The 23,241-nt window shown below is 44.6% G+C and overlaps 1 protein-coding gene across 2 annotated transcripts; it reads right to left on the reverse strand.

Moving 5' to 3' along the window:
• Positions 1–2,878: 2,878 nt before the first annotated feature.
• MPHOSPH6 (M-phase phosphoprotein 6) lies at positions 2,879–15,584 on the reverse strand. 2 transcript variants are annotated; one of them, XM_061594266.1, is made up of 5 exons: positions 15,398–15,584; positions 5,801–5,913; positions 5,302–5,392; positions 4,685–4,785; positions 2,879–3,748 (listed from the first exon to the last, which is right to left on the reverse strand). In XM_061594266.1, the coding sequence occupies exons 1-5, from the start codon at positions 15,446–15,448 to the stop codon at positions 3,607–3,609; spliced, it is 498 nt and encodes a 165-aa protein (XP_061450250.1). In that variant the 5' UTR covers positions 15,449–15,584; the 3' UTR covers positions 2,879–3,606. The 2 variants fall into 2 exon arrangements, with proteins under 2 accessions (XP_061450250.1, XP_061450249.1); XM_061594265.1 differs by lacking the exon at positions 15,398–15,584 and adding an exon at positions 15,077–15,251.
• Between the last annotated feature and the right edge of the window lie 7,657 nt (positions 15,585–23,241).

Here is a 23,241-nt window from a genome sequence, read left to right on the forward strand (position 1 = left end):
GCAGCTCTTGCCATCTAGTGGCATGCCTCTGTAGCCATCCCTACAACTGACTGCCAGATATACAGTTTCACTAGAGAAGACCATCTGGATTGTTGTTTATCTTCTGCTGAAAGCTTTACCCACCAGGAAACCAACAGAATAGCAAGTCCAACTCCAGGGGATGCTTTTGCCACATCTGGCTTAGATCCAAGGCAAAACTTCTTCTCAGACATTTCTCTGCGAACCTTTCTGAGATATTTTTGTCACTCACCTAGAAAATAAGCCAACTTGGACGGCTTTAAAAGAGGACTAGACCAATTAGGCTATCAGCGATGACTTGCCACAATGGCTATATTCTTCTCCCTGCACTGTCGGAGGCAGTATACCCCTGCAGACTGGTTGCTGAGCCTCTCAAGTGGGGAGAGTGCTGTCGCGTTCACGTCCTACTTGCGAGCTTCTCATAGGCATCTGGCTGGCTGCTGTGAGAACAGGATGCAGGACTAGATAGGCCATTGGCCTGATCTAACAAGACTCTTATGTTTTTAAAAAGGTCACTCTGCCAATTTCCCCCCAAATATTCTCCAACATTGTCTTTTGTTGTTGTTGTTGTTAAGTGCCGGCCGTCCTCCCCCCACCCCATGTCCCAGAACAGTGCTATGTCTGGGTACTGTGGAAGATGCAAAATGTAAAAATTAGTTAAGAACATAAGAAAAGCCTGCTGGATCAGGCTAATGGTCCATCTAGTCCAGCATACTGTTCTCACAGTGGCCATCCAGATGCCCATGGGAAGCCTGCAAGCAGGACCTGAGTGCAAACAGCACTCGCCACTCCTGCGGTTTCCAGCAACTAGTATTTGGAAGCATCCTGCCTCTGCCTATTATGGATATCTAGTTGCTGCTGACTCTTTGCACCAGCAACAAAAATAAAGCTTTAAGAAAAAAGCAGCTGTGATTCTACCACTGCTAATGGTGAGCCCTGCCCTTGAGAAAACATTAGAAAATGTCTCCTTCCCCTGGAGAAATTTGGTGAAATGGTCCCCTCAATTTCTGCTCGCAAAGAGGGTGGAGAATTTCAAGAGGCCATTTGCACACACCTGTAATTTGGATTGCTGGTGAATTAATCGGGGACCCAAAGTTTCAGAATCTGCTCTAGAGTAGAGATGGGGAAACTGCGGCCCTTCAAATGTTGCTGAAATACCATTTCCCTCAACCCTAGACAGCATGGCCAGCGCTCAGGGATGATGAGGGTTGTAGTCCAACAACTAGAGGGCCACAGGTTGCCCAGCCTTGCTCTACAGTCAGTCTTCCCGCAGACACAGTGGGATAGCTGTTTTCTTAAAAGAACGAAAAGACAGAAACAACCAACAATAAAGATTTAGGCAGCACATACTTGCCAAGAATAGGCTATGATATTTAATGTGATCTTAACAACAAATTTCAACTTAGGGAAACATGAGACGTAAATATGATGATTCTTGGAATCCCCCCAATAACCATGTCATTTGTTCCCTGACCAGAAAAGAGCAAAAAAACCCCAAAAACCTTTTATGGGTTGTTTCAGGCACAGATAGCACTTCGTAAGGGCTTCTGAAGATCCAACAATGAGCAGATTGTCGGGTCTTCAAAAGCCCCTTGTGAAGTGCGATCGTGCTCGGCGTTGTGCAAAGGGCTTTGCAGGCACAGCCCATCAGCTGATTGGTGGTCCCTGCAATCCGCTTTCAGCTGAGCCAGGTTTTTGCCTGCCCTACACCTGACATGTTATATACAATATCAGGTGTAAGGCAGGTGGGTGTGGCTTAGGTGAAATGGCTTCCTTGTGGGTCCAACGGGAAGGCCTGGCACACCTCATTAGATCCACGTGCCGGAGTTCCCCACCCGTCATAGATGATCACTACTGAGCGTGTGAACTTCAGAATACAATGGCATCAGTGCAATGGGGAAAGGCTGGTGTGGTGTGCAATAAAGGACACATCCCGGAAAGGACCATTCAGCAGCATCACCACCATCTTATGCACCTCAGACGTCATGCAGGTGGCTTTAAAAGATTAGACAAATTCATGGAGGATAAGGCTACTAACCGTGATAGTTCTGCTCTGCTTCCATGGTTGGAGGCAGCATGCTTCTGAATACCAGTTGCTGGAAACCATAGGAGGGGAGAATGCTCTTGCGCTCAGGTCCTGGTTGTGGGATTTCCCATAGGGGCATCTGGATGGCCACTGTGAGAACAGGATGCTGGACTAGATGGGCCATTCTAGCAGGGCTCTTCTTATGTTCTCATGCAGTCAGGAAGAGTTTATCTCTGGCCTACATGCCTGCTCGGCATAAGAGTGTTTTGGGGGTAACCTGTGTATTGTGGAATGTCTGGATGCTGGGGGCAATGCACAGCTATCTTCAATGACCTTTTGTGAAAGGAAAGCCTCCAGCCGGTGCCCCAGGGACACTGTGGCCCCTGCGCATCTACTCTGGTTGTGGTGTGAACTAGGTGGCAGGTACTATGCCATCCCAATCTGAAGAGAAGAGAAAAAGAGAATATACTAAGGACTCTCCAGGTGAGTCACAAGGCCCTTGTGTGATCAGGGAAGATGTGAAACCTAGCTGTTTCTAAGACCCTACCTTTATCATTTTAGTCTTTGGGTGGGATCCAGTTGGTAGCCTTGTGTTCACAGGACAGCTTTTGGTGTAGCAGAGATATCCCAAAACAGAAGAGGAGGGGAGGCCGTTTTTGCACCCCCTCAAAAGAATCTGTTCTAGAGGGATAGGGGACCTTCCGGAACAGGTTGGAAGGAGGCAGGGGAGCTCTTGAGGAAGAAATCAGCAAAAATTGCTGCCCCTCTTTGCTATTAGTGGACTTCTCCACTGGATCAAACGCCTTTCCATGAGCACAAAGGCACAGACTGGAATTTAACTATATACACATTAAAATTTAATAACAACAACAGCAACACCAATTATAATAACCCAATGCACCTGAACTGTCAATGAAAGACACCCTTTTATTGCAAATGACCTATTTTGCTTTAGTAGTTATTTTTCTTCTGAAAACTTTAATAAATATAATCAATCAAAATCTAAGAAAACGCCAAAGGAATTTATTCCTTCCAACAGATAGCTACACAAAGAAGTGACCCTGCTTTCCATTTCTCTCTCTCTTTTTAGGGTCACAATTTCAATCCGCAAAAGTATTAGGCCAGGTACCTTAAAACTGCCCTAAATAATGAAAAAATACTCCAGTAAAATATTTTTCAGGGATATAAATCAGATAATTAAATCAATAGGTTCTCCCATTCTTTTCTTTTTTTTCAAAGGAAAGTATTTCCCCAGCAGCTTCTCCTTTACAACGGGGCCATAACTCACCTGTCTTTGAAATATTCTACATCCAGTTAAGAATCATAATCTAAAGCTATCCTCAATCATGTGGCAGCCTCTCTACTTCACGCAGCACTCAGTCCTTGCACTGCTAAAACTCCCACGCTAAAAACTACGCGCAGAGCAATTTTTAACATTCATTGACGCAGCCACTGACTCAGAAAAAATGCATCAGTCCCAGAGTTGTAATGAGACCCAGCAACTTACAAAAATAATAAAACTGATTCCCTCGGCCGAACGGATACACAAGCATCCATGTCATTTAATCCTGAGCTTTTAAAAACATTTTCTTCGCTTTGGTGGGCCTTGTGTTCCTGTTTTCATCCTCCTCTGCGTCTTGTAGTACATGCCGATCTCTCTTTTTCAAAAACTTCTTCCCAATAGTTCCCACTAAAGTTTCATACCTGTAAAAAGACCACAGTAAGTTAGGAAAAAGAACAAGATGGGTGAAGGAATCCCAAGACTGTAATGTAGGCACGGGGAACCTTGTGGTCCTCCATATGTTATGAGACTACATCTCCCATCATCCCTGATCACTGTCCATGCTGACTGCTGTTGACGGGAGACAGAGTCCAACATGTCAAGGGCCACAAGTCCAGCATGCCTGCCTCAAGGTCTTCTAAGCCAGAGGTAACCAACGTGGCACCTTCCAGTTGTTGCTGGATTCCCAGCTCCCTTCAGCCCCAGCTGGTAGGGCCAATGGCCAGGGTGATGAGAACTGGAGTCCAGAACATCTGGAGGGCACCAGGTTGGGAAAGGATAGTGAAGACAGCATTGAGTCAGATGGAAAGACATCTTCCACTCAACCATGATCAATGCCAGCCAACTTGCTGGACAGCTGAAAGTGGAATAATCTTCCAGGAGAGATCCAACTCTCACCCTATACATCTTCCACCGGAGCTATAACGCTTTTTTATTTTGTGACAAATTTGGGACATTCTGATACACTGGTATTCCTCTGCAAGTTTTGATAGCAAACGTATGAACAGATTTTAATTCTTTTTCCCCTATGGAGTGATATATATTATTCCCCCAGAGCCTTTTTTTACGGAAATGGATGGCTGTAACCTGAAATAAGGAACTATTGAGATAGGTGACCCTCGAACTAAACTGCCTGGAGAAAGCAGGGTGTGTGTTTGTTTGTTTAAAAAATCAAAACAAAAGCACAACAATTAATCAGATTATCTAATTTCCATTATAAAATACCCTCTTTTTAAAAAAACAACAACTGCTTTGTATGTCAAACGTGGCCATTTTAGAGCTTTTCATTTTATAAGGAAGAAAAAGCAGCAACACATCTTCTCGATAATGTTATCTATGTCATAAATGGTAACAGTTACCTTCTGGCCATTTCTTCATCCGATACATCAGCCTCCATTGCATTATCTTCCTCTTTGATTTCTTCTGTCTTGTACTTGGAGTTCATCTGGATCATTAACTTCTGAAAATGAGAAACTGGGACATCAGTTTTAAGTACTACACTCCTTGAAGAAAGTCAAGGAGATAGATTTGGCAATAACAGAAAAAGCCATTCTTCTTTAAAAAAGAAAAGATGGTCACAAGCAGATTACACACTCCTGCATCTAAACTTTTAACCATCCCTTTGCCTCATTTTCTTTATTTTCTTACACTGATATCCCACCTTTCTTCCCTCGCAGAACCCATGGTAATATACATGGTGGGCCAGATCCATTGAAGAGGTTCTGCTAGCGCAAGGAACTGTTTTAGGGGGCGCACGGGGAGTAGAGAGAGAAGTTCCATTACACAGCCAAAGGTCCTTGTGTTAGCGGAACTACTTCGCTGGATACCACCCATGGTTTCCCAGGAGGAAACCAAGGTTCTTTTAGCTTTGGCAAAGTGTGCTTCTTTTAAAACCCATCCATGCTTCTAAGCTCACTCTTTTAGCCATGATGCTACAGTGGACCCCGAAAGGGTAAAGGAGTGCCCTTGACAATACCTCAACATCAGGATTGAACCCCTTAAATGACATTCTGCCAAACAGGAGGTCTTCACATGGCATGAAGCTTCTTTCTTCTACAATAAAGCTCCTGCAGAGAAAATTATTATTATTATTATTATACATAATAATAGAAGTTTTAGACAGTCAAGCAATCAAGGTTAGTTTAGTCAGCATCTTCCCAGGACAACTGTCAGGAGATAAAGACTGAGAAAGGAAGGGCTGTAGTTCAGTGGTAGATCATCTCCTTCACCCACAGAAGGCCCTACATTCGATCCCTGGCATTTCCAGGTAGGGCTGGAAAAGATCCCTGTCCAAAACTTTGGAGAGCACTGAAATCAGTGCAGACAACACTAAGATAGCCAGACCAATGGCCTGACTCAGTATAAGGCCACTTCCTATGTCCTAAGCCCCTCTCCTGTTTTAGAGGTTATTTCTGGTGTTTATATTCCAGCTTGCTCCCATTTATAGGGTGGGGGACACAACACAACAAACTTACTCCTTTTCCTTTAGTTCCGGCAGATCCAGGTACCAATGCTCCTCGCTGATTATTTTCTTTTCTTCCTCTTCAAGCTGCTTTTTGGTTTCCAAATCCAAGCCCCTTTGCATGAACTGAAACACAAAATGCATAAAAAGGTCTGCCAATGGCCCAAAAGCATGGTGTTTGTTTTACATAGGTGTGGAGCCTCCAAAATGCAACTTTGAGAGAGACAGCTAAATTGTGCATGGATTGCAAAAGCAAATAACTTACTGTGGCATAAGCTTTCATGGAAGCCCTAAATGGTTAGGCATGTATAATTCGGGTGCAGGGAGAAGAAAAAGCATTGCTTTTTGACAAAGTGAGGTTGAAGGGCCGTAGCTCAGAGGCAGAGAATCTGCTCTGCATGCAGAAGGTCCCAGGTTCAATCCCCAGTGTGTCCAGGAACAGCAGGGAAAGACCTCTGTCTGAAACCCTAGACAGCTGCTGCCAGTCAGTGTATACAATATGGAGCTAGACAGACCAACTCAGTATAAGTTCTTATGTAAAACAGGGTTACACAGAAAGAGGGAAGAACCAGCCTACCTGAGGGAACCTCAAGGTTTCCAGAAGTAGGAAAGGCATCTTGAGGAAAAGGAACTGAAGAGAGCAATCCTACCCCTCCTACCTCAAACAGGCCACTGAAGACTAGGCATTCTCAATGGCCACAGACTGCTGACTATCTATTGGGAAGAGGAGAATGGTTTAAACAATGGAAAGCATTTTAGCCAGCAGGGTCAGAAATTGTGGGGGTTTGCAGGCTGGTACCTTCCCTCGCTTATTTATTTTTTAAAAAGTGTTGGCAGCTTCCCTCAGCCCTACAAAATTCATTTCAGAAATGATGGGAAAGAATTACTGATGCACTGAGGTTCAAGCAAGATTTCCAAACGCCCCGAGCAACTGATTTTAAGTATGCATGAACAGCTTTCATCTTTGAGAACTATTACTAAGATACTAAATGAGGGCAATTGACGTCTCAGTTAGCTATTTTAATAAATGAAACATGGATAGGAAAGGGGAGGAAAACTCTCATACTTCAAGAGGACTAGAAAGGCCCTACCTGTACTGTGCAAAAGCTATATTCTGCAGTCAGTATGGCATTCTAGGGTGCTTGTTCTGCACACACTTGCAGAATTGGGGCATATATGTACATGCTCTACAGCAGGTGTGGGGAACCTTTGGCCCTCCAGATGTTGCTGAACTACAATTCCCATCAGCCCCAGCAAGCATGGCCAATGGCCAGGAATGATGAATGTTACAGGTCAGCAACATCTGGAGGGCCAAAGGTTCCCCGCAATGGCTCTATAGCACATATAGACCGACATTACAGTTGGGGGCGAGGAAGGGCCATAGTGCAGGTGGAAAGCAATAGTTTTGAATGCACAAGGTCGCAGGTTCAACCCCCGGCATCTCCAAGTCATGCTGGGAAAGACTCCTGTACGAAAAAGCCTATACTCTATCACTGAAGATCTGTGGCCAGTCAGTGTGGGCAGGATATGAGCTAAGTGAGCCAAAAGCCTGATTTGGTATAAGGCAGCTTCCTAGGTTATTTCTTGGTCCACAGAACTCATAAGGATCCGCGGCAAACTATCACCGAGTGATTTCACAGTAAAAATATCAATAAAAACAATTTTTTTAAAAAATCCATATGTAAAAACAATTCCTTATACTAAAAAAAATCAAATCCAATAGAGACATTAATTTTAAAATAATTTAAAATTGTGCGTTTTTAAACTCCGGCAAAGCCTCCTGCTGTTGAATTTAATTCCATTGCCCCCCCCCCCATTTCTGCTAATACGTGCCCTCTGTTTGTGGAAGCATCTTAAACTACTAAAGTCAAAGCATCAGATTCCTCTTCATCACATAAATTTGGACTATGTGGGGGTCACCCTACCCAACAGGAGAAAGGGAGGGATGGAGGAAGAGACAATGCTGTTAGGGAGGATCACAAATAAATGAGGGGAACTGGTTACTCATCCAGTCATAAATCTCAGTGGACAGATTTGTCCCGTAAGCACCCAGTTAACGATAAAGCGTCCAATGAGCTTGGGGGGGGGGAAATCTAGCAGGTTTCAGCAGCTGCAAGGCAAGTGCAACTCTGCAAATGAGTGTTTGTTTGGGCTTCCAGGAATGCAGCCCTGTGTCCTGGGAGAAAAATACATCAAGTGCTGAAGAAAGAAGCAAGGAACGAGTGGTGCTAAAATTCTCCTGCCCAGGTGCAATGTGGCTCCACTGTCTGCAAGATGTGCCTTTTGCAGGAAAGGAGGAGTGGAAGAGAAACCAATGCCAAGGGGAGCGCTGGAAAGGAGCCAAAGGCCACTGCTCATTTGCATTCCATTTGCTTATCAGTTGGGAGGGGAAAATGCCGTTATCCTGAGTTTAAGATCCTCTGTGGCGCAGAGTGGTAACTGGCGGTAACGCAGCTGAAAGCTCTGCTCACGGCCGGAGTTTGATTCCAACGGAAGGAGGAAGTCGAATCTCCGGTAAAAGGGGTCGAAGTCCACTCAGCCTTCCATCCATCCGTGGTTGGTAAAATGAGTACCCGGCATAAGCTGGGGGGTAAAGAAAGGCAGGGGAAGGAACTGGCAATCCCACCCCATATATACGGTCTGCCGAGTAAACGTCGCAAGACGTCACCCTAAGAGTCAGAAACAACTCCTACTACAAGTGCGGGGACACCTTTACTTTTTTATACTGAGTTTTGTTAACCTATAAAAACGAAAACACTGGGTTGTGTTTCATGGTGTACTTCTTCCGCTGGCAAAATGGCTCTCTAGGTCAACCCTCAAGAGCCACTGCCCATCAGGGTCGACAATACCAAGCTAGCTGGATGACCGGTACGACTCAGTACAGTGCATCTTCCTGTGTCCAACAACCACTGCCCGGCTTGTGTCCCTGCCCTTGTCATCATGCAGGAATTCCATGCTGCTATCTATACCGGCCCCCAGCCTATAGATCGCTGCTGCCCACCACGAACGCTACCACCAGCTCTACTCTGTCGTTGTTCGGGCAAGAGTAAGAAGGCTTTGGATAAGAACAGAGTTAGGTTCTATTTTACTGTTTAGTTTTTTGATGTACTGATGTTCTTGTATGTTCTGCTTTTGTATGTCGCTCAGAGTGGCTGGATAACCAGCCAGATGGGCGACTAATAAATTGAATAAATAAATAAATAATAAATAAATAACCAAAAATAGTGGCTCCGCAAGGCAGACATAGCACTAAGCATTAAGGATCAGGGTGCCTTTGAACGTATGCTCAGTCCAGGCAATTGTGACTGGTACCAGAACCGAGCTCACAAATTCTTCCATGCACAAAAAAAGTCACTCCTGGTTTTCCCTGAAGCATTCTTTTTCAGCATTGCACCTTTTGTGGGGCAGGGCAGGGTGAGGGGAAAGAGAGGGAAGCTTTTTAGTTGTTGCTCTTGTTAGACAGAGAGCCAGTGTGGTGTAGTGGTTAAGGTGTTAGACTGCGACCTGGGAGACCAGGGTTCGAATCCCCACACAGCCATGAAGCTCACTGGGTGACCCTAGGCCAGTCGCTGCTCTCAGCCTCAGAGGAAGGCAATGGTAACCCCCCTCTGAAGACCACTTACCATGAAAACCCCATTCATAGGGACGCCATAAGTCGGGATCGACTTGAAGGCAGTCCATTTCCATTTCATTGTGGGACAATTGGGAGTACCAGAAGTGTACCAATTTACTTCAAATCATCCAGAGATCTACCAATAGATGCCCATCTACCTTCTGGGGTAGGGCTGCGTATTTGAATGATTCCTCATGAAACCATACACATGCACGCGCGAGCACACACACACACACACTTCTGCACATGGAAAATACCACATCTGAGAGCCTTCCCTTTAACACGATTGTTTTGTCAGTGCAGGAAATTTTGTAGATGAAGAAGCAGTCAGAAAGGTGACTTCACCCCTCCTTTGGTCTGAAATGGTTCAGACAACACTGTGTTCCCTGTGGCCACTGTCTCTCAGCCTAACCTACCTCATGGGGTTGTTGTGGAAATAAAATGGGGAGGAAAGAACCATGTACACCATGTTGACCTCCTTGTAAGTAAGGTGGGATATAAATGTAATAAAATAACACATGGGGAGCCCTCAGCAGAGAAGTCAATGCTGATAGGGTTCCTGGAGAGCAGAACATTTTGAAAACTACCTACTTAGGCAATCAGGTACTTGGGATTTTTCCTGACCTGACTTGCTCCACCCCCCCCCAATAAATTTCTTATCCCTTCCCTGCAATCCAGTGGTACCACTGGTATCAGGGATCAACTCTTGAGTAAGGGAGGCTACATCAGAACTTGAGGAGAGATAGAAAGGGATGGTCCATGGCAAAGTAATTCATGGGAATTATGAACTTTTCACAGTTATGAACCATCTCTGGTCCCCAAAGGTTTGCAACGGAGATTTAGTTGTGTTTGCAGAAGCTGTGTGTGACTGTACTCCTCATTTCATAATCTCTCTCTCTGTGTGTCTTTTCAAAGCTTTAGTTTGTGTGCATCAGGGATCTAGAGCCTCACTCGACTCTCAGCAAGCTTTGCAGGGAAGAATTTGGGAAGAAAATGGGATGGAACCTCCAGTGCAAGTCAACTTGCTGATGTTGTTTAATACGGTGTCCCGGGCAGTGTCGGCAGGGAAACAGGCCACTTTCCGCTTTGATGTGGCCAGAGAAAAAGCGCATGCTTTCTGGCTAACAAGCAAGGCAGGCTTCTTGCTCACACAGAAGTCCCCAAAAGGAGACAAGATATGCTAGGCTTTGTTAACCATTATGGCCCAGCACTTATGCCTAAATACATTTTAAAAAGTACATGCACCAACAGCAAGTTGCTTTAAAACAACACAGGGTTGAATCCAATGAACCATGTAACTATTTCATAGTCTCCAATATTTTGCAGTGGAAACAGGGACACACTTGTGTAGTTCACACATCCCTAGAAGTACAGCTGTGTAGCCCCAGCATATCTAATGCCAAGGATCTCTGTGTACGAACAACCCCATCCACTGTGTATAAACTGCAGATGGACCTTTGACATCTCCCACATGCTATGTTTGCAAGTGACCCAATAGAATCTCTGAAGCAAGATGTGACTGCAAAATTACTGTAAAAAAAAAGGTAAAGGTGTCCCTGCACTTGTAGTGCAAGTTGTTTCCACATGCTATGTTTGCAAGTGACCCAATAGAATCTCTGAAGCAAGATGTGACTGCAAAATTACTGTAAAAAAAAAAAAGGTAAAGGTCTCCCTGCACTTGTAGTGTGAGTTGTTTCCGACTCTTAGGGTGACGTCTTGCGACGTTTACTAGGCAGACCATATATATGGGGTGGGACTGCCAGTTATTACTGTAACAAACAGTAAAATGTAAGAGTAAACAGGAAACTCTCCACCTGAAGATAGGCTTTGCATCTGGAGGGGGGTGTTGCATCACCTCCAACCGCTAGGTGATCCTACCCAATTCGGCTTCAATCAATTATTCTACCTAGTACACCATCCAAAATTAATCCCTGGCTTTGCTAACATAAAGACTGTCATTTTTTCTGTTTACCTTTGCTCTCCCTAACCAAGAACACTTAAATCATGGGAGAGATCTGGGTTACAGCTAGGTGTTATGATCTCAAAAGTGGGAAATGATGGAAAGGATTTTTTTAAAAAAACACAGCCATGCCTGGGGAATAAAAGGCTTAAAAAAAAAAAAAAAGCTGTCTCTCCCTACCTTCCACCCCAGCCAGCGTGACCCCAGCAGACATTTGGGTATGACAAGTCTTCCACCACAAATTCTACTCTCGTGCCCCCGTGGAACTGAACTGTAATTACAATTAGGCAGTACTGCTGCTGACCAATCCCTGAAATGAAACAGTTCTCCCTCAAATGACCACAACTCACTTAAGCCACTGATGTTAACAGCATTACTTTGCAGCCTGTAGCAGTCTTAATTATTGATTTTAATCATGCATGCACTGAAGCCATAGCTCAGTGGAAGAGCATCTGCCTTGCAAGCCGAATGTAGGGCTGACTTCTGAGTAAACACACTACTGGATGACAGCCGTCACCCTTTCTTCCAACTCCCACAGGTGTTTTCCAGGTAACAACTTTTTAACTGCCCTCAGATGTAGGGGCAACTTCGGTGCAACGTAAGCTGCAGCAGTCTAAAAAGAAATCGCCAAAAAAACAAAAGGCAACTTTTAAAAAAAAAAAATCTCGCTCACTACTTGAGCTGAAAGTAATTTTAATATCAAAGATGAAGATAAAACAGGAATAAAACAAAAGCAAAACCGAAGCAAACAAACCACGAAGGATCGGCTACATGGTGTTATAAATATTTAATGAATATTTATCTTTTTTTAAAATTAATGGCAATTCAACTCAAGATGTTATTCTCTGGAAGCGGAACGATCATCAATCACGCCACTGCATTCTTCTTCTGAGTTACATGTTACATTATCGGACAGGAACAGAGCCCATTAGCCACTGAGCCGAGACTAATTCCACTGTGGACGCGACACCAGATTTGCAAATCCAAGGGCGATTGCGAGGTCAGGGCTTTATTAATATCCCCCCATATCACCACACAAGCAGGGAAAATGATCTAGCATGGTTGCAAGGTCTTGCCGTTACAAGCCAACTCAAAAACTCCAGTGAAAGAATGACCTTTAGGTTGGACAAAACCCTACAAACGAAAAATACTGGGTTGTACCCATCATCAATCCTACTCAGAGTAGATCCATAAAAATCAATGGGCTTAACTTAGTAATGATTCATTAGAAAAGATAATAATGCTGGGGAAAACAGAAGGGAGTAGAAAAAGAGGAAGGCCAAACAGGAGGTGGATTGATTCCATAAAGGAAGCCACAGACCTGAACTTACAAGATCTGAACAGGGTGGTTCATGACAGATGCTCTTGGAGGTCACTGATTCATAGGGTTGCCATAAGTCATAGTCGACTTGGAGACACATAACAACAACAAAAGTTAGTAATGCTAATTGATTTCAATGGGCCTGCCCTGAGTAGAACAAATCCAATGAGTTGGATCCAGACTTAATTATGCTTCGAATGAGACCCATTCAAATCCATGGGACTTAAGTTTGACAGGACTTCCACGACACACTGTTCCCACCCTGCCCCTTTTCTGATCCCTTCAAATCTTTCGCCAATCATCTGATCCACAGCATGCAGGGGTACTTGTACTTTGCAGAAGATCTCCTCCTACATGAACCAACCCAGACCCTTCAGTCATCAGAGATTCTCCTCTGCGTGCATCTCCCAAAAGAAGTATGCAGGATGTCAATGAGGAAGAGGGAGTTTTCAGCAGTGCCCCTGTTCTCCCCAGGGAGGCCCAACTGGCACCAGCTCTGCCATAATTCTGGTGTCAGAAAAATACTTTTTTTGTATTGCCAGGAATTTGAGTATTGATGTTACTGTTCTTAGGAAAAGATTCAGAACGTAGCTAATTCTGTAGTTATCATGTTATGGTTGTGGAAGGTGATATTTGGTAGATTGGGGTACATTTCCTTCATCTAGTCACTAGATTGGATTACTTTATTGTGTTTTCATTTTAGATGGTGATTTTTTTGGAGGGGTATTTGTGGTGCGCTATTTTATATTGTACATTGCCTTGTGACAACTTGCATAAGGGAATTCATAAATCTAATAAAAGAACAATAATAATATTTGTAGGCAATTGTGTTCATGCAGCCTTCTACTACAAACTGCTTAATGTGGCGTAGGGGAAAGAGATCAGAGATCAGTGACTTGGCATGCAGACAGTTCCACGTTCAGACTCTGACATCTCCACTTAAAAAGTATCAAGGCTGCCCCCAGTGAAGTGTAGATAGGTGGACAAAAAGTCTGATGTAGGGTAAGGTCCCTTCTGCACTATACACATAGAGAAGGATCATACCACTTTCAACAGTCATAGCTTCCCCCAAAGAACCCTGGGAAGTGTAGTTTGTTAAGTGTGCTGTGAGTTGTTAGGTGACCCCTACTCCCCTCACAGAGCTACAATTCCCAGAGTAGTTTAACAAGCATTCCCTCTTCCCAGGGAAGTCTGGGCATTGTAGCTCCAGGAGGGGAACAGAGGATCTCCTAAAAACTCACAGCACCCTACACAATCTGCAGTTCCCAGGATTCTTTTGTGTAAGCCATGACTCTTCAAAGTGATATGAAATGGAAATGGACTTCCTTCAAGTTGATCCCGACTTACCGCTACCCTATGAATAGGGACTTCATGGTAAGCGGTGTTCAGAGGGGGTTTACCATTGCCTCCCTCTGAGGCTAGTCCTCCCCAGCTGGCTAGGGCCTGCTCAGCTTGCCACAGCTGCACAAGCCAGCCCCTTCCTTGTCCGCAACTGCCAGCTGGGGGGCAACTGGGCTCCTTGGGACTCTGCAGCTTGCCCACGGCTGCACAGGTGGCGGGGCATGTCACCCCTGAGCCACTCACTGTGGGGAGCGATCTTTAGCTGGCCCTTTACACCCAGGAGACACGAGCAAGGGATTTGAACTCACAGACTTTGGATTCCCAACCAAGCTCTCCTCCCCACTGTGCTATAGATACTGCTTTAAATCTATAGTTCTGGTGGGCCCTGAAAGAATTGATGGTTTTCCCCAGAAAGCTGCATATTTCACCTTAACTTAGTCTAGTTGCAAGTGTGCTATTTTATATTGTACATTACAAAACATGTAAAATCAGTATGTGCTATGAGCCTATGCAGAAATGTCTTAAAACAAGTCTGCCTTCCAAGCTGTGCTGCAGGAAGGCAGGGTAGGTGGGATGAAGCAACTGAAGATGTGTATGTATGTGTAAAGTTACTGCAGACTGAAAAAAGTATAAATAAATAAAAAGCATGCCATTTTCCCCCAAACCCACTTTCCATAAAACACAAATCTGGAAGAGCCACGGATTCCAATATTGCCAGTTTTGCTCTGACAAACGAAGTAAAAAGCACTTGCAAAACAGAGATCCGTTAGTGCAGCGGGGGGGAGGTCAAACTTCCAGACACAGTAGCTTTAGCTCTAGTCACTTTGCATGGCCTAATCGGTGCAGGGGCTCAGCCCCAGGATCCTTCCCTCCCCCGTCCTAGCACGGTAGAAAACATGGCAACAGTACTTCATCTCTGCCTCTGAGCATGTGCAGAGAGCATTTCCAAATATACACAGGAACCACAGCTTCCCCTCACAGAAACAAAGCAGGACATCCCAGAAAAATATAGAGAGATTTGCACCGGGGCTCAGGCCGGCCGGCCTTGCCTCACCTCCCTTTTTAAAGCATAAGCACGCCGCCACCTCCAAGCGTTTATTTCCCAAACTCGACCCGAAGTACGTCGGCTCCGCTCGAGCTGCCTACGAAGCCATTCGGCTCCGCTCGGCTTCCCTCCGCCAGTCCAGGTGCCCTTCGGTTCCATTTGACCTATCACGTAGCCGCCTATTCGCGAAGCCACTCGGCTCTCTTTCGCCTCTCACCCGAAGTCCTTCGGAAAGGACAGGCTTCGCCCCGCCCCTTTCCGCAGCAGCCCTTCGACTGGGCTCCTCTCCTCGTCCGCTCATCTTTATCATTTCCTCAGCGGACTTCTTACCTTCATTCGCAGCAGGTTCTTGGATAGCTTGCTCTTCACGTCCCGAGCCATGACAACGACAGGCCTTGGTCGAGGGGGATTACGGCGTGTCTCTGGCCTTCGTAGTCTCTCCCTTCACCCACCAGGCCGCGGCCTCGCTTCGCAGACCCTCGACGCTATGGAGTGTTACTGAGCATGCGCCTCCCGTTGCACGCATGTCTGATAGTGCCCAGTGACGCCTCCCTGTCTGCTTCATGCCCTCACTTAGAACCCACCCCACCCCCTCCATTTACAACGTGGAGACATGAGATGTGCATATTATTTTTAAGCAACAGGGATTGTGCAGAGTCATATATATATTTCTACAAGTTAAAGCCAAAAACGGAGATGATTTTGTTTTTTCGGGGAAGAGAAGAGCTGGCAAGGATGGATCATGCTCAGTATGCTCCTATGGAGCCAACAGTCCGCCCTTCCTTTGCCCTTAGTAGTTGGCAGCAGAAACCTGATGGATCAGACTAAATATACATCTAGTGCAGTATCCAGCTTGTCACGGTGGCAAATAGTTGTCTTTTGGAAGCCTGGAAGCTGGACTTGAGTGCATCTGCATTTTTCTCTCTTGTTCCCAGGTATACTGCCTCCAAGAGTGGAGGTAGATTATAGCCAGCAAGGTTTTGTTTATTATTGTTTTATCACTTGATGTTTGACACCCTGGGCTCCTTTTTTGGAGAAAGGCCAGGATATACATTTAATAAATAAATAATAGTAGGCATTGATAGCCTGATCCTCCATGAGTTTGGTTAATCCTCTTTTACAGCCTTTGAAACTGGCACCTGTCTCTACCTATTGTGGGAGCAAATTCCATAGGTTTAACTATGTGTTGTGTGATGATAGATAGATAGACACAATCACTGCATTGTTCTGCACACAGGGCTGCCCTTGAAGACTATATGAATGCTTGAGTTGGCTCGAAAATCAGAAGCTGCATGATATGTTGGAGCTGCTGAGTTTTAACACGTCTCTATAGTAGTCATAAAAAACCAAAACATAAGAAGTGTCCTGCTGGATCAGACCAATGACCCATCTAGTCCAGCACTCTCTTCTCACAGTGGCCAACTGGATGCCTATATGGGAAGCCCATAAACAGGACCTGAGTGCAACAGCACTCTCTCCACTTGTGATTCCCAACAACTGGTACCGAGAGGCATGTCACCTCTGACACCGGAGGGACTACATAGCCATCATGACTGGGAGCCATTGACAGCTTCACCCCCCACGGCTTTGTCTAATTCCCTTTTAAAGCCTTCCAAGATGGTGGCCATCACCTCTTGTAAGAGCAACTTCTACAGTTTAACTATGCATGCTATGTGAATACGCACTTTGTTTTGTCTGTCCTGAATCTTCTGACATTCAGCTTCATTGGATGCCCCCAAATTCTAGTATTATGAGAGAGGGAGAAAAAAAATTCTCTTGATCAACTTTCTCCATCTCTGTTATGCCCCTCTCCCAACTCACATTTTTTCTAAATTGATTCCTCTAGGTCAAAAGTGGATGATGGGTTGAATAGGAAATTCTGACCGATCTGTTTTTGCTATCCAAGACCACATGGTGGTCAAAAAGAGAGAGGCTTACAAACAAGAATTACGGTTTGTCCCTTTGATTTCATCAGAAGAAGTAATCATATTTGGGCACATTACATTAACGATGTTGTCCTCTTAACTCCAACAACCCATCCAACAGGTTTTCCCCCCCCTCTCTTTCCTTGACTTAGGGAAAAAGCTTGTCCACAGGGATGTGCTATGTGCCCAATCAGGAGCTGCATAAAATCAGCTACTTTATAAGTCAATTCAGCTGCCATCACTGTAGGGGTTAAAATATCAACAGATAACACAATTGTCCTGTTAAAATATTTTGGAAGGTTGTAATTTCAGATAGCTGATCTGTCTCACAATGCTCCCCATCTGGATATGCTGTTTTTGGCATGATGGAGCATTTGTGCATTTATATTGCTAAAGATCAGTATTGCCACTTGGGGCTTCACGTTTGAACATTATTTAGGTGTTAATCCACATTTTCCCCATATGAAGAGCAACTTCACTCTTTCCCATACATACCAATAGGCTTTTCCTTTTATGTTTGAGCCCACCTTCTAATGTGTTGATTCTATTATGCCAGTTAAGTATGGATAGGGCATGCCCTCAAATAGCTGCGCACATTGTTTTTTAAAAAATTCCCCACCCAAGAAGTGTGCAAAAGCACACAGGCAGTTGTAAATTTCCTTGTGCAGCTTTCTGATGTAGTGCAAATCTAAGGGATCAAAAGAATATATATATAGTGTCATTTGTATGTGCAGTTCTTGGTTTAGTGCAAACCTGAGGGATCAAAAGCAAAAATAAAAATAAAAATCCTCCTTTTGGGTACACGGCAGAAATAGTGTGGAACACAGCTGGAAAAGAAATGAATGCATAGAGGAAAATGGGTGTGGAAAGGGGAGTAGCAGAAAGTGACAATTGATTCACCCACCCCCAAACACCAAAACAAATCATTTGCAACCCTGAGTAGAGTGGTTTGGAGCCTGATTTCCTCCAACTTATCCCTATATTGGGTAAATCCAAAATTACAGGGGAAAAGCATCAAGATGGGTGTTGTCTGAGGGTGATGTCATGTGGACTACACAAATCAAATAGGAACACAAACACCTGCAAACACACAGGATGAACTCTGGCATGGACAGGCCACTGAAAGATGGTGACTGGATGAAGTGGAAAAACCCTATGGGTTGGATCCAACTATGTTTTACACGAGTCGACCCATTAGAATGAATAGACCGGTTAGTTAAGCATACCATGGACTGTGAAAAAAACAAATAATTGGGTGTTAGAACAAATTAAACGAGAACTATCACTAGAAGCTAAAATAATGAAACAGGTTATACTTTGGACACATAATGAGAAAACATGAATCACTAGAAAAGACAATAATGCTGGGAAAAACAGAAGGGAGTAGAAAAAGAGGAAGGCCAAACAAGAGATGGATTGATTCCATAAAGGAAGCCACAGACCTGAACTTACAAGATCTGAACAGGGTGGTTCATGACAAATGTTATTGGAGGTAGCTGATTCATAGGGTTGCCATAAGTCGTAATCAACTTGAAGGCACATAATAACAACAATCTGAGTATGACTAGCATTGGATACAGCCTTAGGGTAGTCAATGACCATCATGTTTTGACCAGTTAACTTCATAGATAAGACACTCTCAAGTATTTTGTGATGTTGCTGTCTTACTGATAGAGCAGTATGACAAAGGAACCAATTACCTAGGGAGATTATGGGCCTTCCAACACTGGAGGCATTCAAGAGGCAGCTGGACAGCCATCTGTCAGGTATGCTTTAATTTAGATTCCTGCATTGAGCTGGGAGTTGGACTCGATGGCTTTATCCCTCCAACTCTTCCCTTCCAACTCTGTTATTCCATTGCTTTGACCACTGATTTATTGAATGTTAGTGCATGCTTATCACATCTTTTGTTGTATTAATATCTAGTATTTTCTGCTTTGATGGCTGTTTGGCCAAAAAATAGTAAATAAATAAACCACAACACAGCATTAGATATAAAGCTAAAAAGATTGGTGCACACTTACAGCATAAACATTATGATTCCTAGCAATTCTGAAAATAGGACAGTTGTATATTTCTCTTTCAAACCCCCCCCCTCTCTCTCTCTCTCTCTCTCTCTCTCTCTCTCTCTCTCTCTCTCTGTGTGTGTGTGTGTGTGTGTGTGTGTGTGTGTGAGAGAGAGAGAGAGAGAGAGAGAGAGATGCATTGCAAAATAATTGATGTTCATGCCAGTATCTCATACCTGGCTATCCTCTCATGTTCCACACTGAGAATGAGAAAATAAATGGACTGTATGCTTGCACCAGTCATAGAAAATGATTGCGCACCTGGCCACTGCCTGCCTTTTGCTACACCTAGCCAGAGATATGAGAAGTATGACAGCTGGGTTTTTCAAAGCCATACATGTTAGCGGCCATTACCTATATATAATCTCATTCTCTGCATCGGGGATAAGAAAATGATAGATCCTGTTAATGTTCCATTCTTTATGTGAAAGCAGAAATTGCTCTAAGCCCAGATCACGTGTCATATTCTTATCTGGACCAGGAAGAAAATGCTTTCTAGGTATGTGATCTAGCCATGTATCAATTCCTTATTAGCAACAAGAATGGGACAGTTACATTCTCTGGATTGATCCTACTGGAGTGATGGATGGATGGATTGATCAACTGATTTGGGATATTGTACATCTTACACCAAACAGAGTTACATGAGAAAAGAAGACGGTTCCTGTCTTCTAGGAGCTTGTGTTCTAAGGTTGGATGCTTACCATTGACTTCAGCAGAAAAGCATGCATAGGATCAGTGGTATCCCCTGAGATCGGTGGGGCAGAAGGCAGGGAGGCCAACAAGCAGGTGGAGCCAGAGCCAATGCCTGGCAGAGCCAACTAATTCTGGTTTTGTCCCCCATCTTCCTCCCTGCTGAGTTCTATAAGGGCCAATGCTGAGAATGAGGAGGAGGAACCTGCCAACCAGGGCCACCCCTTAGACTGGTTGAGGGCAGGCTGCGATTGGTGGGGCTGTGCCTTGTTGGACTTACTAGACCAGTTTCCACTGCATAGGATTGTCTGCACAGCCAACAGCAAGGAAAACCAAGGAGGGAGTGGAGAAGAGAGAGAAAAAGTGAGGGAGGGACACTTATGCCAAATGCAGCTAGACATCCTTACAATGTGGATGCAGTTAGAAATGAGGATAAACGTCATCTTGTGGGACATTTTTGACTTCGGAATATAGGAAGCTGATTGACATCGAGTCAGACAATTGGTCCATCTAGCTCAATGTAGTCTCCCAGTCCTATTTGGGATTGCAGGGATCAAACCTTTCTGCAGGAAAAGCAGGCGCTCTGCCCATGAGCTGCGGGAAGTTACAAATGGCTGTGGGCCTTTCAGGATAGACAGGGAGCTGCCTTATACCAAGTCAAGCCAATAGCTTATCTGCATCCATATTGTCTACCAGTGGTGGCTGGTGCCCATTGGGACTGGTAGGGCTGGAATGGCTGGTGGAATCAACTTGTTCTAGTTTTGTCCCCAGCCTTCTGCTCCATATTGAGTTCTAAAGCATCAACACTAAAACTAAGGAGGACAAAGATGACATGCAGTTCCATCTCCTGGGCTGGTTATAAAGAAAAAAAACAGGCAGGTTGGGGTTGGTGAGGCCAGTGAGGTTGGCGTGGCACTGCCCCATTTGCCTTAATGGGCCACAGCTGTCTACACTGACTGGCAGCAACTCCCCAGAGTTTCACCCAGGTTCTTTCCGAGCTCTACACACAGATGGTGGAAATTGAACCTGGGACCTTCTCCGTGCAAAGCTTGTGCTATGGCGCCTCCTCTTGGTCCTCATAAGATGATGTTGTTGTTCAGATTTATATCCCAAAGGAGCCCAAAGCAGCAAACATACTAGTGATAAAACAATTTTTTCAGGCTATTAGTAATAGTAGTAGTAGTAGTAGTAGATGCATGCATTCTCTGTTTCCTTTGCTTCTTCAATCCCCCTCCTTGTCCCCCACTTTCTAAATTTAATCTGCAAATACACACCTTGGAGCACAGGGACCTTTCTGCTTTGCTTAAGCCACCTTGCAAAGCGCCGTGTAAATTGATTGGCACTGTATATAAATGAGATTAGTAGTCGCCACAAAAGACAAAAAAAGGAAAACGTCACAGTCTATTTGTTAACTGTAAAACTGAGTGTGCTGCAGCTTTACAGGTGCCAGCTCTGCAATTTCCGAGGTCAATGCGCTGCTCCCATGACTTTAATAAACATTGATGCTGCGGGCTTGTTTCAGAGTGATTGAACCGCACAAAGATTATAGGTTATGTTAGTTGGTTGTTTTTTCCCCCCTTTTCTTTCTAGAGGGATGATTAAATTGCTGTTTCTTTTTTTAAAGTTAACTGCTAAAATATAGCTTGATATGATTTTGTTTAAAAAGATAGCTTGTTTTGTACAGCAAATGAGCTTAGTATTTTTAAAAGGAGTGTGGGGAAAAGGAAGTGAAACTCTCTCAGTGTGTTCAGCCATTCATCACTAATTCATGGGATGGGAGGGGCAGGAAAATGGTCCCTGAAAGTAAGGGCTGGTTCACATGGCGACTTACTGTGAGATTGGTGCTACTGTTTAATTTGCACGGTTCACATGACGTTGCAGGCATCAGCAGCTATCACACAGTTTTCCTGTATCAAACCAATCCAATTTTAATGCAAAAAGGAAAGGAAAAACTCTCAGGTTTGCTGTGCTCCTCTGTGCAGGTGCTTTGCTTCAATGTTTTTTTTAGAGGGAAGGCTCTCTCTTATGCCCCATCACCAGCTCCCTTGCTCTCTGCCACCCACAAAAGTTGCCTTTCACTCCCCGGCCTCTATTCAGTTATAATAATAAAATAATAATAATAATAAAATTTTATTTCTAGGCCGCCTATCTGGCCGAATTAACGGCCACTCTAGGCGGCGTACATAGACTAAAATATAACATAGAGTAAAATATAACATATAATACAAAACAAAACCCCAGTAGTCTATAGACATCCCGAGCAGCAGGTTTACGCACACATACACACACACGGTCTCTGGCCCCTTCAGCAGTTGCTGCTTTTGTAGCTGGCGAGAGACAGTGCCCCGCCCTTCCAGGCCAGGTGGAAATCAGCCAGAAATGCAGGGAGCAGGTCTTGCAGAAACTCACACAGGTAGATGGTCTCTGGCCCCTTCAGCAGTTGCTGCTTTTGTAGCTGGAGAGAGACAGGGCCCCGCCCTTCCAGGCCAGGTGGAAATCAGCCAGAAATGCAGGGAGCAGGTCTTGCAGAAACATACAGTTTCATACAGTTTCGTGTCAATTGGAAGCAGGGAGAGGTGTGAAATTGACAAGAAACTATGACACTGACAAAAACCCTCCCCTTCTCCATTAGCATTATGGGTACTTTGGAGGGAGTAAGCATGTAAAATTAGGGGTGGGACCACAAGGAAACAGAGATACTCAACCAGAGGAACAACTACTTGTGTGAAAGGAAAACAGCGGATATGAAGGTAGGAAGTGTGAACCTTGCAAATCTATCACGATGGCAATAGCTGCTCCATTACTGTGAAGTTCAGCAACTGTGCGAATGAGCCCTAAGAAAGAGAACAGTTCCTTTGCTTTTAACCCAGGGAAGCATAAGAAAATAAGAAGAGCCTGCTGGATTAGGGAAAAGGATCCTGTCCTCAGTGGCCAACCAGATGCCCATGGGAAGCTTGGAAGCAGGACCTGAATGCAACAGCACTCTCCCCAACTGTGATTCCCAGCTACTGGTACTCAGAGGCATACTGCCTCCAGGCAGAATATCAAATGGGTGGTAGACCTTGCTCCAGAAGATAGAAGTGGGCTCCACTGAAACCACTGTTGAAATGGAAAGATTTTATCAGCCGTTTCTCTGGAAACCATTTTTCCACCCCAGCACTGCTGCTTGAACCTCTGAAAACTGACGTTTCCTAAAGCAGCATGGGGGCTGAACGAAAGCTATTTTGCAGGCAATGCAGGGCTGTTTGCAAAAAGGGTTTCAAAACAGCCCAGTGCTGCACTTTGAAGTCCAAACAATTGGGGCTTCAAAGTACAGCATCTCCTGATGTCATAGTGATGTCAGTTGATTGACAGGTGGGTGACCCCACCCGCCTGTCAAATTTGGCCTGGCAGGGGTGAACATAAGAACATAAGAAGAGCCTGCTGGATCAGGCCAGTGGCCCATCTAGTCCAGCATCCTGTTCTCACAGTGGCCAACCAGGTGCCTGGG

The sequence above is a fragment of the Rhineura floridana genome, chromosome 13 (genome assembly GCF_030035675.1).
Source record: "Rhineura floridana isolate rRhiFlo1 chromosome 13, rRhiFlo1.hap2, whole genome shotgun sequence".
In the NCBI taxonomy this organism is placed as follows: domain Eukaryota; kingdom Metazoa; phylum Chordata; class Lepidosauria; order Squamata; family Rhineuridae; genus Rhineura; species Rhineura floridana.